We start from the raw sequence: 14,304 nt of genomic DNA, 5'->3' as shown, positions 1-14,304 counted from the left end.
TTTTTTTGTTAACATATATGATTAGTTGTTTTTGAACTAAGAGCTAGTTTTTCACATATGAAGCCGGGGGTTCCAAAATTCTATCAGCACATTTTCATCTATCTCTAACTGATAAATAAAGGGAACTGTGATCTGATTTGAAGGTGAAGTATCTTTTATACCTATCTCTGTGTATTTCCTTCGCATTGCTGCCACGCTTCAATCATATTCCTTAAATCCAAATAAATGGTCTATCAAAACCAGCTTCATTTCACTTACAATATAGTTTCGATACCACTTACAATTTACAAACACCCTTTTGTGCAAATCAGTTTTAAATAATTTTCAGGGACCTCAAGTAATTTAAATTAGAACAGAAACTACTAGCATTAATTGTAAACAAATATGTACATTGGTTCGAAATCGAAACTAGGTTAAATGATAGAGAAGATTCTAACGGTGGTTATTTCACAGTTTTACACTGCATCTGGACAATTTTTCACACAAATTGATTGCTTTTTATTTATCAATCAAAGTTGGTCTTTGTAACTGATTTCAACTGCAAATTTATACTGATTTTTTTCTATTCAAATTGAGCTATTATACAAAAAAGTTTTAAAATTCAAAGGTGACTGACTTAAGAAGAGAACGGAAAAGGAGTTTCACATCAGTGATGAAAGTTGTTCACATCAACTAATAATTAGTTCTATTTTTTAACGCTGATAGTCGTCTGTGCATTGAACTTGATTTTGATACTGAAGTGATTAACTGATTAAGCATGCTTAGAAACACACCACGTTTATGGTAGCTTGTTTTATATGCGCGGTGTGTTCTTATTTTTTCGCAGATTTACAGCTCCATTTGGTCACACTTGAGTTGATTTGGTTTTTCTGAAGCAGCTGTTCCATCCATTTTGCTTAGATTTTGATCATTATCAAGACTTCGCCGGCTGTGCAAATTCAGGAGATCAAATTATTGACGTATTAGATTACGTATTGCAGTTGCAGATTTTTTTTTCTGTAGTCGAAGATCAATAATCAACTTCTGAATTCAAGATTTTGAGAAAAGCAATTGTTTGTTCGGATATCTGTTCTTTTTTTATGTTAGTCAAATACTTGATCGGATCAAATGAGCTGCGTATATGGCGATAATCAGCTGTTTAACTAGTCGATACTCGATGATCAAAATGATTTCTACATTACCGATATTGCTTTTACTTGTTGGCTGGTGGATGGAGCCTGGCTATTGTGTTTCCGACGTAGACAATGGGTTTTGGCTGTTTGGGTGTAACGCGTACAAGTGCCATTGTGCACCCTACCAGCATAGATGTCCGGATTCGCCCTGGTGTGTAAACGACTGGGACACTTGCAACCCAAACAAAGACTTCTGTCCCTCTTCTAAAGATAATTGCTATGATGGTAAGTTTTCCTGCCATTCTCAGATCTAAATCGTCCCTCGCATTATCCATTCGAACATACTAATACTTCCGGAATTTTTTATACACAATCATCCCAATATGAAATAACGAACAAAAGGTTTTCGATATGAAGTTTTCGAAAGCATTTTGAGCAGGGTTGCAATATTTTGTTTGGCCACTAAATGCATTTACCCCGTTTTGTTATGGCGAAACTCTTTGTCATCATCAACGGTCAGTATGGTAAAATTGCGAATAGCTAAATTGATAAAAAGTAATTTATTATCACTGCACTAAGCTAGGGTATTGCAATCGGGTACTAGACTTTTTTGCGTAATTAACTTTGTTCATTGTATTAGAATATGAAAACCTTACGCGTGTTTTTATTTGTTTCAGTGACAGATATTTTCTAGTATCAAAAGTTCAATTACAGTCTAGATTGGTTCCCTTATTTTGTTTCCAAAGAGATTATACATCATGACTCTTAATTTCAAATATATTCACGTCGCTATTATCAAATAAATTTTCAGATGTTTTGCTATGAAGATATAAGCAGATAGTGCATCATTATACTTTGTTGCACATTCAAAGATTATTGCATTGTTGAAACCCCCACTCAATCGCAAACATCTGATCCTCAAATCGCTGGCACTTAGTTTTTCCCCATTTCTTCGCTAGAATATCAGCAACCATACTCTCAGTTCCTATATGATTCAAATCTAGTTGCTTCTTTTCAATTATGTCACGAACGAAATGTAGCTGTATCGCAAATTGTTCCACAACTCCTTCGTTCACATGGTTTTTCACCAGAGAATTACATGTCTGGTTATCAAAAAACGTTTTGAAATTATTTACCCCAACTTGTAGCTCCTGCAGTAAATTCATGAAAAAAAAACACTCATTGCATGCTAGAGAAAGTGCTTTGGCCTCCAATTCAGCTGTAGATTTTGAAACAGAAGTTTGCAATTTGCTAGCCCATGAAATAACACCACTATTTTTGTACAAAAAAGCAAAACCCACTAGTACTGATGGGTTTTAGTGATTTTAGTGAGAATTTCAATTGTTCGCTGGAGCCATAGCCGCCGACGCATATTGAATTATTGAGGTTTTTGATATCTGTTTTGGAAAAAAAGAAAAGCTGCTTTGAGTAAATTTTGAACTTCACAAAACTACATTCCAGTTGTTGAGATTTGCTATCTTTTACAGCAGCCCTGGTCTGGTGGTTGAGGCGTCTGACCTCGAAATCAGATGTGACGTTCGTAAGCAGGTTCGAATCCTGCTGGCTACGATTCGTACTGGCGAAAGGAGCAGAATTTCAGATCGGTGAACAATGCATATTTGCATCAGATTTTTTCTTTTGCTTTTTAGAATATTGTGATTTTTGGTATCCGTTTGTAGAAAAAAAAACAGCTGTTTTTATTCATTTTTCAATTTTGAGATATAAACTTCACACAGATTTACAATCTCGATTCTGTTGAGATTTTCAACCATTCACAGCAAACATCGCCGAGTAGTTAAGGCATCTGACTCGAAATCAGACGACCTTCACGAGCAGGTTCAAATCCTGGTGGTTGCGATTTGCACTGGCATAAACAGAAGATTTCTGTTTTGGTGTAAAGACATAAACTTCAAACAAAAATACCATCGCGATTTTGTTAATTTCAGCAATGTCCCAGTGGTTAAGGCGTCTGGCTCGAAAGCAGATGTGAAATTCACGCCGCAGGTTCGAATCCTGCTGGCTGCTATTCGTACTGGCAAAAGGGCAGGCTTTTAGATTGGTGAAGAAAGCATATTTGGGTCAGATTTTCTCTTTTACTTTTTAGAATTTCATGATTTTGGGTATCTGTTTTTTGAAAAACAAAGAACAACTGTTTTTAATTTATTTTCAAATTTAAGATATACACTTCACACAGAATTACAATCTCGATTTTGCTGAGATTTTCAGTCATTCACAGCAAATAGGGCCGCGTTGTTAGAACGTCTAACTCAAAATCAGGTGTGACCTTCACGAGCAGGTTGGAGTCCTGGTGGCTGCGATTGGTACAGACAAAAACAGAAGATTTTTGTTTTGGTGATAAAGATAAAAACTTAAAACAAAAAAACCATCGTGATTTTGTTCAGTGCATCAATTTCCGTGTGGTTAAGGCGTCTGGCTCGAAACCAGATGTGAAATTCGCGCGCAGGTTCGATTTCTGCTGGCTGTGATTGGTACTGGCAAAACAAGATATTTACAACGGTGAAAAAAATAAAGACTTCGCAGAAAAACACAATCGCTCTGATTCGAAGTAAGATGTGATCTTAAGGCGATGGTTCAAATCCTGCCGGCTGCTATTGGTACTGATAAATATGGACGAATTTAACATTGGTAAAAAGTAAAAAAGATCTAAAGATATAAATTGTTTATCTTTACTTTAAAAAGTCATTTCAAATAGGCGTTTGCTTTTTGTTTCACAAAACAGATAACAACCGCAATAATTCAAAATGCAAAAAAGATCTGATGCATATATGCATTTTTCACCGATCTAAAAATCTGCCATTTGTGCCAGAACCAATTAAAGCCAGCAGGAATTGAACCTGCACTCGGAAATCATATGTGATTTCGAGTCAGACGCCTCAAGATCTGGGCCATAGGTGCTGCAAATGCCTAAAAATTTTATTAAAACCCCGATTGTATTTTTGTATGAAGCTTATAACTTAAGTTTAAAAATTATTTCAAAGCAGCGTTTCTTTATAAATAAAAACAGATACCAAACCCCGCAATGATTCAATTTGTGTCAGACGCCTTAACATCTCAACTTTGGCAACTGCAGGTTCGAATCCTGTTGGCTGCGATTTGTACTGGCAGATGGGTTAGGTTTTTGGATTGGTAAAAATTCAGATTTGCGTCATTTTTTTCTTGTGCTTTTAAATTCTGCGTTTTTTGATATTGTTTTTTTTTTGAAAAAAAAGAACAGATGTTTTTAATCAATTTTCATTTTTAAGATTTACACTTTTGTTGAGACTGGTAAAAATTGCGTATTCGCTTCAGATTTTTCTTTTGCTCACTAAAATATTGCAATTTTTGGTACCTTAATTTTGAGAAAAAAGAACAGCTGCTTTTAATCAATTTTAAGATGTACGATAAACCCTTTACACTGAAATACAATAGCGATTTTTGTTGAGATTTTCAATCATTGGCGGCAGCCATAGCCGAGTGTTCAAGATGTCTGACTTGAAATCAGTTGTGATTTTGACGCGCAGTCGAATCCTGCTGGCTGCGATGGTTACTGGCAATCTGGCAATTTTTTAGATTGGTGAAAAATGCATAATTGGATCAGACTTTTTCTTTTGTTGTTTAAAATATTGCAATTTTTGGTATATTTTTTGAAAAAAAAACAGCTGTTTTTAATAATTTTTTAAACAAGATATACACTTCAAACTGAATTACAATCTCGATTCTGTTGAGGTTTTCATTAATTCACAGCAAACACGGCCGAAAGGTTAAGGCGTCGGACTTGAAATCGGATGCGATCTTCACTTGCAGGTTCGAATCCTGCTAGCTGTGACTTGTACTGGCAAAAGGGGTGGATTTTTAGATTGTTGAAAATTGCATAGTTGCGTCAGATTTTTTTCTCCTTTTTTGAAGTACTGCGTTTTTTTTGGTATCTGATCTTTGAAGAAAAAGAACAACTGTTTTTAATCAATTTTTAAGTTGAAGATATACACGTCTCACTGAAGTCCAATTGCGGTTGTTGTTGAGATTTTCAAGCGTTGGCAGCAGGCATCCCCGAGTGTTTTAGTCGTCTGTTTCGAAAACAGATGTGATCTTCACGCGCAGGTTATAAATCTGCTGGCTGCAATTTTCACTGGCTGAATTGGCAGGTTTTGAGAATTATGAAGGATTCGTTACCGCGTCAGATTTTTTGTTTTGCTTTATACAAAATTGTGATTTTTGTTTTTTTTATTTTTGAAAAATAGAACCACGGTTTTTATTCATCTTTCAATATTAAGATAAACGCTTCACACAACTATCTCGGATCCGTTGAGATTTTCAGTCAATCACAGCAAACATGGCCAAGTTGTTAAGGCGTCTGCCGTGAAATCAGGTCTGATCTTCACTTGCAGATTTGAATCCTGCTGGCTACGATTTGTACTGGGAAGAAGGGATGTTTTTTAGATTGAAGGAAAATGCATATTTGCGTTAGTTGGCAGTAGGCATGCCCGAGTGGTAAAGGCGCAGCTTCAAATCCTGCTGGCTGCTATTGTCACTGGTTGAATTGGCAGATTTTTAAGATACTGAAAAAATTCGTACTCGGGTCAGATTTTTTCTTTTGCAGTATTACGATGTCGATTCTGTTGAGATTAAGAATCTCAGCAAACATGGACGAGTGGTTAAGGCGTCTGACTTGAAATCAGATGTGATCTTCTCGCACAGGTTCGAATACTGCTGGCTGCGATGGTTACTGGCTAATCGTCAGACTTTTAGATTGGTGAAAATTGCGTATTCGCGTCAGATTTTTTTTGCTCACTAAAATATTGCATTTTTACTGTTTAAAATGTTGCGATGTTTGGTATGTTTTTTTTGAAAAAAAAGAACAGCTGTTTTTAATAACTTTTCAAACACAAGATATACACTTCAAACTGAAATACAATCTCGATTCTGTTGAGATTTTCAAGTATGCACAGGAAACATGGCCGAGTGGTGAAGGCGTCGGACGTGAAATCGGATGTGTTCTTCACTTGCAGGTTCGAATCCTCGTAGCTGCGACATGTACAGGCAAAAGGCGTGGATTTTTAGATTGTTGAAAAATACATGTTTGCGTCAGATTTTTCTTCTGCTTTTTTGAAGTACTGCGTTTTTTGGTATCTGATCTTAGAAGAAAAAGTACAGCTATTTTTTATCAATTTTTAAGTTGAAGATATACCTGTCTCACTGAAGTACAATCGCGATTGTTGTTGAGATTTTCAAGCGTTGGCAGCAGGCATACCCGAGTGTTTTAGTCGTCTGATTCGAAAACAGATGTGATTTTCACGCGCTGATTATAAATCTGCTGGCTGCGATTTTCACTGGCTAAATTGGCTTGATTTAAGAATTATGAAGGAATTGTTACCGCGTCAGATTTTTTGTTTCGTTTTATACAATATTGTGATTTTTTTTAATCATCTTTCAATATTAAGATAAACACTTCACACAGAATTACTATCTCGGTTCTGTTGAAGTTTTCAGTCAATCACAGCAAACATGGCCGAGTTGTTAAGGCTTCTGCCGTGAAATCAGGTCTGATCTTCACTTGCAGGTTTGAATCCTGCTGGCTACGATTTGTACTGGCAAAAAGGGATGTTTTTTAGATTGAAGGAAAATGCATATTTGCGTCATTTTTTTGCCTTTTAAAATACTGCGTTTTTGAAAACTTCACGCGCAGGTTCGATTCCTGCCGGCTGCGATTCGTTCTAGCGAATGGGCAGATTTTTAAATGGGTCGAAAAAGTGTTTCTTTTCTCAGATTTGTTTCGAATTTTGAGTTATTGCGGTTTTTGGTATCTGATTTAAAAAAAAAAAGATGTCGAGTTGAACTAATTTTTTAAATTTAATATATACATTTACCTTGAAATACAATCCCTATTTTGTTGAGATTCTGATTCATTCTGAGCAGCCATGGCCGAGTGAATAAGGCGTCTGACTAGACATCTCATGTGATCTCACACCCAGGTTTGAATACTGTTGGATGCGCTATGTACTAGCAAGAGTGGCAGATTTATCGATGGGTCAAAAAGTTTTTTTTTCCCAGATTCAATTCGAATCATGAGTTAATGCGGTTTTTGATATCTGTTTTTTGACAAAAAACATATGTCGAGTTGAATCAAAAATTTAAAACTGATATTTACATTTACCTTGAAATACAGTACCCACTTCTTGAGATTTTTTATCATTCAGAGCAGCCATGGCCGAGTGGTTAAGGCCTCTGACTAGAAAGCAGATTTGATCTTCACGCGCAGGTTAGAATCCTGCTGGCTGCGATACGCACTAGCAAGAGGGGGAGTTTTTCAGATGGGTCAATAGAGAATTTTTGTCTCAAATTTGTTTCGAATTTTGAGTTTTTGCTGTTTTTGGTAGCTGTTTTCCGAAAAAAAAAATGTCGAGTTGAATTAATTTAAAAAAAAAACATATACATTTTTCTTGAAATACATTCCCTTTTTTTGAGATTCTGATTCATTCTGAGCAGCCATGGCCGAGTGGATAAGGCGTCTGACTAGACATCACATGTGATCTCACGCACAGGTTTGAATACTGTTGGATGCGCTACATACTAGCAAGAGTGGCAGATTTTTCGATAGGTCAAAAAGTTTCTTTTCCCAGATTTAATTCGAATCATGAGTTAATGCGGTTTTTGGTATCTGATTTTTTTTGATAAAACATATGTCGAGTTGAATCGAAAATTCAAAACTGACATATACATTTACCTTGAAATACAGTATTTATTTTGAGATTTTTGAATCAATCAGAGCAGCCATGGCCGAGTGGTTAAGGCGTCTGACTGGAAATCATATGTGATCTTGGCTGCGATACGCACTAGCAAGAGGGGGAGTTTTTCAGATGGGTCATTAGATTAAGTTTTTTCTCCGATTTGTTTCGAATATTGAGTTTTTGCGGTTTTTGTTATCTATTTTCTGAAAAAAAGATGTCGAGTTTAATTAATTTTAAAAAAAAACATATGCATTTACCTTGAAATACATTTCCTATTTTGTTGAGATTTTTAATCCTTCGGAGCAGACATGGTCGAGTGGTTAATCAGATGTGATCATCACGTGCGGTTCGAATCCTGCTAGCTGCGATTCGTACTTGCAAAATGGGGAATTTTTTATCAGGGTCAAAAAAGTTTTTTTTTCTAAGATTTGTTTCAAATATTGAGCTATTGCGGTTTTTAGTATCTGCTTTTTGAAAAAAAAAGTGTCGAGTTGAACTAAGTTTTTAAAATTAACATATACATTTACCTTGAAATACAATTCCTATTTTGTTGAGATTCTGATTCAATCTGAGCAGTCATGGCAGAGTGGGTAAGGCGTCTGACTAGACATCACATGTCATCTTCACGCCCAGGTTTGAATACTGTTGGATGCGATACGTACTAGCAAAAGTGGCAGATTTTTCGATGGGTCAAAAAAATATTTTTCCCCCAGATTTGTTTCGAATATTGAGTTAGCGGTTTTTGGTATCTGTTTTTTGAAAAAACATATGTCGAGTTGAATCAAAAATTCAAATTTGACGTATAAACTTACCTTGAAATACAGTAACTATTTTTGAGTTGGTTCAAGCATTCCGAGAAGCCATGGCCGAGTGGTTAAGGCGTCTGACTAGAAATCAGATGCGATCTTCACGCGCAGGTTCGAATCTTGCTGGCTGCGATTCGTACAAGCAAAATGAGGAGTTTTTTTAGATGGTTCAAAAAAGTGTTTCTTTTCTCAGATTGCGGTTTTTGGAATCTGTTTCTTAAAAAAAGACGTTGAATTGAACTAAATACTTAACATTAACATATACATTTACCTTGAAATACAATTCCTATTTTGTTGAGGTTTTGAAGCATTCTGAGCAGCCATGGCCAAGTGGGTAAGGCGTCTGACTAGACATCAGTAGTGATCTCCACGCCCAAGTTTGAGTCCTACTGGCTGGGATGCGCACTAGCAAGATTGGCAGTTTTTTAGATGGGTCAATAGTTTTTTTTTCTCAGATTTGTTTCGAGTTTTGAGTTTTTGCGGTTTTTGGTATCTGTTTTTTGAAGAAAAAAAAAACAGATGTAGAGTTGAATTAATTATTTTGAAAAAAAAACGTATACATTTACCTTGAAATACACTTCCTCTTTTGTTGAGATTTTTAATCCTTCGGAGCAGCCATGGTCGAGTGTTTAAGGCGTCTGACTCGAACTTAGATGTGATCTTCACGCGCAGGTTCGAAGCCTGCTGGCTGCGATTCGTTCTAGCAAATGGGCAGATTTTTAAATGGGTCAAAAAAGTGTTTTTTTTTCTCAGATTTGTTTCGAATTTTGAGTTACTGCGGTTTTTGGTATCTGATTTTTGAAAAAAAGATGTCGTTTTGAACTAATTTTTTAATTTAAGATATACATTCACCTTGAAATAAAATCCCTACTTTGTTGAGATTCTGATTCATTCTGAGCAGCAATGGCCGCGTGGATAACGCGTCTGACTAGACATCACATGTGATCTCACGCCCAGGTTTGAATACTGTTGGATGCGCTACGTACTAGCAAGAGGTCGAGTTTTTCAGATGGGTCAGTAGAGTATGTTTTTTCTCAGATTTGTTTCGAATATTGAGTTTTTGCGGTTTTTGGTTTTGTTTTTCTGAAAAAACTTATGTCGAGCTGAATCAGTTTTAAAACTGACATATACATTTACTTTGAAATACAGTAACTACTTTTTCAGATTTTTGAATCACTCAGAGCAGACATGGCCGAGTGGTTAAGGCTTCTGACTAGAAATCAGATGTAATCTTCACGCGCAGTTTCAAATCCTGCTGGCTGCGATACGCACTAGAAAAAGGGGGAGTTTTTCAGCATGTTTTTTCTCAGATGTGTTTCGAATATTGAGTTTTTGCGGTTTTTGATATCTGTTTTCTGAAAAAACATATGTCGAGTTGAATCAAAGTTTAAAAACTGACATATACACTTACTTTGAAATACAGTACCTACTTTTTGAGATTTTTTTTATCATTCTGAGCAGACATGGCCGAGTGGTTAAGGCGTCTGACTTGAAATCACATGTGATCTTCACGCGCAGGTTCAAATCCTGCTGGCTGCGATACGCACCAGAAAAAGGGGGAGTTTTTCAGGTGGGTCAGTATGTTTTTTCTCAGATTTGTTTCGAATATTGAGTTGTTGCGGTTTTTGATATCTGTTTTCTGAAAAAACATATGTCGAGCTGAATCAAAGTTTTAAAAATGACATATACATTTACTTTGAAATACAGTACCTACTTTTTGAGATTTTTTTTATCAATCAGAGCAGCCATGGTCGAGTGGTTAAGGCGTGTGACTCGAACCTAGATGTGATCTGTACGCGCAGGTTCGAAGCCTGCTGGCTGCAATTCGTTCTAGCTAATGAGCAGATTTTTAAATGGGTCAAAAAAGAGTTTTTTCTCAGATTTGTTTCGAATATTGAGTTTTTGCGGTTTTTGGTTTTGTTTTTCTGAAAAAACTTATTTCGAGTTGAATCAGTTTTAAAACTGACATATACATTTACTTTGAAATACAGTAACTACTTTTTGAGATTTTTTTTATCATTCTGAGCAGACATGGCCGCGTGGTTAAGGCGTCTGACTTGAAATCAGATGTGATCTTCACGCGCAGGTTCAAATCCTGCTGGCTGCGATACGCACCAGAAAAAGGGGGAGTTTTTCAGGTGGGTCAGTATGTTTTTTCTCAGATTTGTTTCGAATATTGAGTTTTTGCGGTTTTTGATATCTGTTTTCTGAAAATACATATGTCGAGCTGAATCAAAGTTTTAAAAATGACATATACATTTACTTTGAAATACAGTAACTACTTTTTGAGATTTTTTTTATCATGCAGAGCAGCCATGGTCGAGTGGTTAAGGCGTGTGACTCGAACGTAGATGTGATCTTTACGCGCAGGTTCGAAGCCAGCTGGCTGCAATTCGTTCTAGCTAATGAGCAGATTTTTAAATGGGTCAAAAAAGAGTTTTTTTTCTCAGATTTTTTTCGAATAATGAGTTATTGCGGTTTTTGGTCTGCTTTTTGAAAAAAAAGATGTCGAGTTGAACTAAATTTTTAAAATTAACGTATGCATTTACCTTGAAATACAATTCCTATTTTGTTGAGACTCTGATTCATTCTGAGCAGCCATGGCAGAGTGGGTAAGGCGTCTGACTAGACATCACATGTAATCTTCACGCCCAGGTTTGAATACTGTTGGATGCGATACTTCTAGCAAAAGTGGCAGATTTTTTGATGGGTCAAAAAGTATTTTTTCCCCAGATTTGCTTCGAATATTGAGTTAATGCAGTTTTTGGTATCTGTTTTTTGAAAAAACATATGTCGAGTTGAATCAAAAATTTAAAATTGACATATAATTTTACCTTGAAATACAGTAACTACTATTTGAGATTTTGCAATCATTCCGAGCAGCCATGGCCGAGTGGTTAAGGCGTCTGACTAGAAATCACATGTGATCTCACGCACAGGTTTGAACACTGTTGGATGTGCTACATACTAGCAAGAGTGGCAGATTTTTCAATAGGTCAAAAAGTTTCTTTTCCCAGATTTAATTCGAATCATGAATCAATGCGGTTTTCGGTATCTGTTTTTTTTTTATAAAACATATGTCGAGTTGAATCAGAAAATTAAAACTGACATATACATTTACCTTGAAATACAGTAGTTATTTTGAGATTTTTGAATCAATCAGAGCAGCCATGGCCGAGTGGTTAAAACGTCTGACTGGAAATCAGATGTGATCTTGGCTGCGATACGCACTAGCAAGAGGGGGCGTTTTTCAGATGGGTCAGTGAAGTAAGTTTTTTTTTCAGATTTGTTTCGAATATTGAGTTTTTGCGGTTTTTGATATCTATTTTCTGAAAAAAAATGTCGAGTTGAATTATTATTTAAAAAAAAAACATATACATTTACCTTGAAAAATAATTCCTATTTCTTTGAGATTTGTAAGCATTCGGAGCAGCTATAGCCGAGTGGTTAAGGCGTCTGACTAGAAATCAGATGTGATCTTCACGCGCAGGTTCGAACCCTGCTGGCTGTGATTCGTACTAGCAAAAAGATGAGATTTTTAGAAGAAAAAAAATATATTTTTTTTTCTCAGATTTGCTTCGAAATTCGAGTAATTGCGGTTTTTGGCATCTGTTTTTTGAAAAAAAAGATGTCGAGTTAAATTATTTTTTCTAAAAAAACATATACATTTACCTTGAAATACAATTCCTATTTTGTTGAGACTTTTATCAATCGAAGCAGCCATGGCTGAGTGGTTAAGGCGTCTGCCTAAAAATCAGAACTGATCTTTACGCGCATGTTCGAATCCTGCTGGTTGCGGCTTTTACAAGAAAAATGAGCAGATTTTTAGATGGGTCAAAAAAGTAGTTTTTTCTCAGATTTGTTTCGAATATTGAGTTATTGCGTTTTTGGTATCTGATTTTTGAAAAAAAAAGATGTCGCGTTAAATCAATTTTTTAAAATTGACATGCATTTTTTTTGAAATACAGTACGTACTTTTTGAAATTTTTCTATCATTCGGAGCAGCCACGGCCGAGTGGTTAAGGCGTCTGACTTGAAATCAGATATGATCTACTCGCGCAGGTTCGAATCCTGCTGGTTGCGATTTGTACTAGAAAAATGGGCAGATTTTAGATGGGTCAAAAAAGTAGTTTTTTCTCAGATTTGTTTCGAGTATTGATTTATTGCGGTTTTTTGCGTCTGTTTTTGAAAAAAAAATATGTCGAGTTGGATTTTTATTTTAAAAAAAAACGTATAAATTTACCTCGAAAAACAATTCCTATTTTGTTGAGATTTTCATTTTTTCGGAGCAGCCATGGCCGAGTGGTTAAGGCGTCTGACTAGAAATCGGATGTGATCTTCACGCGCATGTTCGAATCCTGCTGGTTGCGATTTGTACTTGAAAAATGGGCAGATTTTTAGATGGGCTAAAAAAAAAGTTTTATTTCTCAGATTTGTTTCGATTGTTGAGTTATTGCGGTTTTCGGTATTTGTTTTTTGAAAAAAAGATGTCGAGTTGAATGATTTTTAAAAAAAAAACATATACATTTGCCTTGAAAAAAACAGTACCTACTTTTTGTGATTTTTACATCATTCGGAGCAGCCATGGTCAAGTGGTTAAGGCTTCTGACTCGAACTTAGATGTAATCTTCACGCGCAGGTCCAAATCCTGCTGGCTGCGATTCGTTCTAGCAAATGGGCAGATTTTCAAATGGGTCCAAAAAGTGTTTTTTTTCTCAGATTTGTTTCGATTTTTGAGTTAATGCGGTTTTTGGTATCTGTTTTTTAAAAAAAAGATGTCGAGTTGAATTATTTAAAAAAAACATATACATTTACCTTGAAAAACAGTACCTACTTTTTGAGACTTTTACATCATTCGGAACAGCCATGTCCGAGTGTTTAAGGCTTCTGACTAGAAATCAGATGTGATCTTCACGCTCAGGTTCGAATACTGCTGGTTGCGATTTGTACTAGAAAAATGGGCAGGTTTTTAGATGGTTCAAAAAAGTAGTTTTTCTCTCAGGTTTGTTTCGAATATTGATTTATTGCGATTTTTGGTATCTGTTTTTTGAAAAAAAAGATGTCGAGTTGAATTATTACTTTTTTAAAAAACATAAATTTACCTCGAAATACATTACCTATTTTGTTGATATTTTTAATTATTCTGAGCAGCCATGGCCAAGTGGTTATGGCATCTGACTGTAAATCGGATGTGATCGTCACGCGCATGTTCGAATCTTGCTCGTCGCGAGTTGTACTAGAAAAATAGGCAGATTTTTAGATGGGTCAAAAAATAGCTTTTTCTCAGATTGATTTCGGGTATTGAGTTATTGTGGTTTTTGTTATCTGTTTTTAAGATATCGAGTTTATATACTTTTAAAAACAAAAACATAAACATTTACGTTGAAATACAATCCCTATATTGTTGAGATTTTTAATCATTCGGACCTGCCATGGCCGAGTCGTTAAGGCGTCTGACTAAAAATCAGATGTGGTCTTCACGCGCAGGTTCGAATCCTGCTGGTTGTGATTTCTACTAGAAAAATGGGCAGATTTTTAGATGGGTCAAAAAATTATTTTCGTAACATTCGCTCGGAGGTACATATCGACGGAAAATAAAGCTAAGCTATATCTTTGAAATACAAAAGGTTTTTTCTTGGGATTATCAATTATTGGCAGCAC

The 14,304-nt window shown here is 35.8% G+C and overlaps 1 protein-coding gene and 11 non-coding genes across 12 annotated transcripts in view; all 12 read left to right on the top strand.

Moving 5' to 3' along the window:
- Positions 1 to 4: 4 nt before the first annotated feature.
- LOC134839865 (low-density lipoprotein receptor-related protein 2-like) overlaps positions 5 to 14,304 on the top strand; it is a 213,029-nt gene continuing 198,729 nt past the window's right edge. The window contains exon 1 of the mRNA XM_063855493.1: positions 5 to 1,397. Coding sequence (XP_063711563.1) covers positions 1,121 to 1,397 — 277 coding nt within the window. The 5' untranslated portion in view covers positions 5 to 1,120. The remainder of the gene's footprint in view (positions 1,398 to 14,304) is intronic.
- Positions 7,308 to 7,389, top strand: Trnas-aga (transfer RNA serine (anticodon AGA)). Its single transcript has one exon. It is a non-coding gene; the product is annotated as a tRNA-Ser (tRNA).
- Positions 8,694 to 8,775, top strand: Trnas-aga (transfer RNA serine (anticodon AGA)). Its single transcript has one exon. It is a non-coding gene; the product is annotated as a tRNA-Ser (tRNA).
- Positions 9,255 to 9,336, top strand: Trnas-cga (transfer RNA serine (anticodon CGA)). The gene has a single exon. It is a non-coding gene; the product is annotated as a tRNA-Ser (tRNA).
- On the top strand, positions 9,826 to 9,907 carry Trnas-aga (transfer RNA serine (anticodon AGA)). The gene has a single exon. It is a non-coding gene; the product is annotated as a tRNA-Ser (tRNA).
- On the top strand, positions 10,101 to 10,182 carry Trnas-uga (transfer RNA serine (anticodon UGA)). Its single transcript has one exon. It is a non-coding gene; the product is annotated as a tRNA-Ser (tRNA).
- Positions 10,669 to 10,750, top strand: Trnas-uga (transfer RNA serine (anticodon UGA)). Its single transcript has one exon. It is a non-coding gene; the product is annotated as a tRNA-Ser (tRNA).
- Trnas-aga (transfer RNA serine (anticodon AGA)) lies at positions 12,073 to 12,154 on the top strand. The gene has a single exon. It is a non-coding gene; the product is annotated as a tRNA-Ser (tRNA).
- On the top strand, positions 12,645 to 12,726 carry Trnas-uga (transfer RNA serine (anticodon UGA)). The gene has a single exon. It is a non-coding gene; the product is annotated as a tRNA-Ser (tRNA).
- Positions 12,932 to 13,013, top strand: Trnas-aga (transfer RNA serine (anticodon AGA)). The gene has a single exon. It is a non-coding gene; the product is annotated as a tRNA-Ser (tRNA).
- Positions 13,222 to 13,303, top strand: Trnas-cga (transfer RNA serine (anticodon CGA)). The gene has a single exon. It is a non-coding gene; the product is annotated as a tRNA-Ser (tRNA).
- Trnaf-aaa (transfer RNA phenylalanine (anticodon AAA)) lies at positions 14,070 to 14,152 on the top strand. The gene has a single exon. It is a non-coding gene; the product is annotated as a tRNA-Phe (tRNA).

This window comes from Symsagittifera roscoffensis, chromosome 1 (genome assembly GCF_963678635.1).
Source record: "Symsagittifera roscoffensis chromosome 1, txSymRosc1.1, whole genome shotgun sequence".
NCBI lineage: Eukaryota > Metazoa > Xenacoelomorpha > Acoela > Convolutidae > Symsagittifera > Symsagittifera roscoffensis.
The sequence above is the reverse complement of the archived record's forward strand: the minus strand, read 5'-3'. Positions and strand labels throughout refer to the sequence as shown.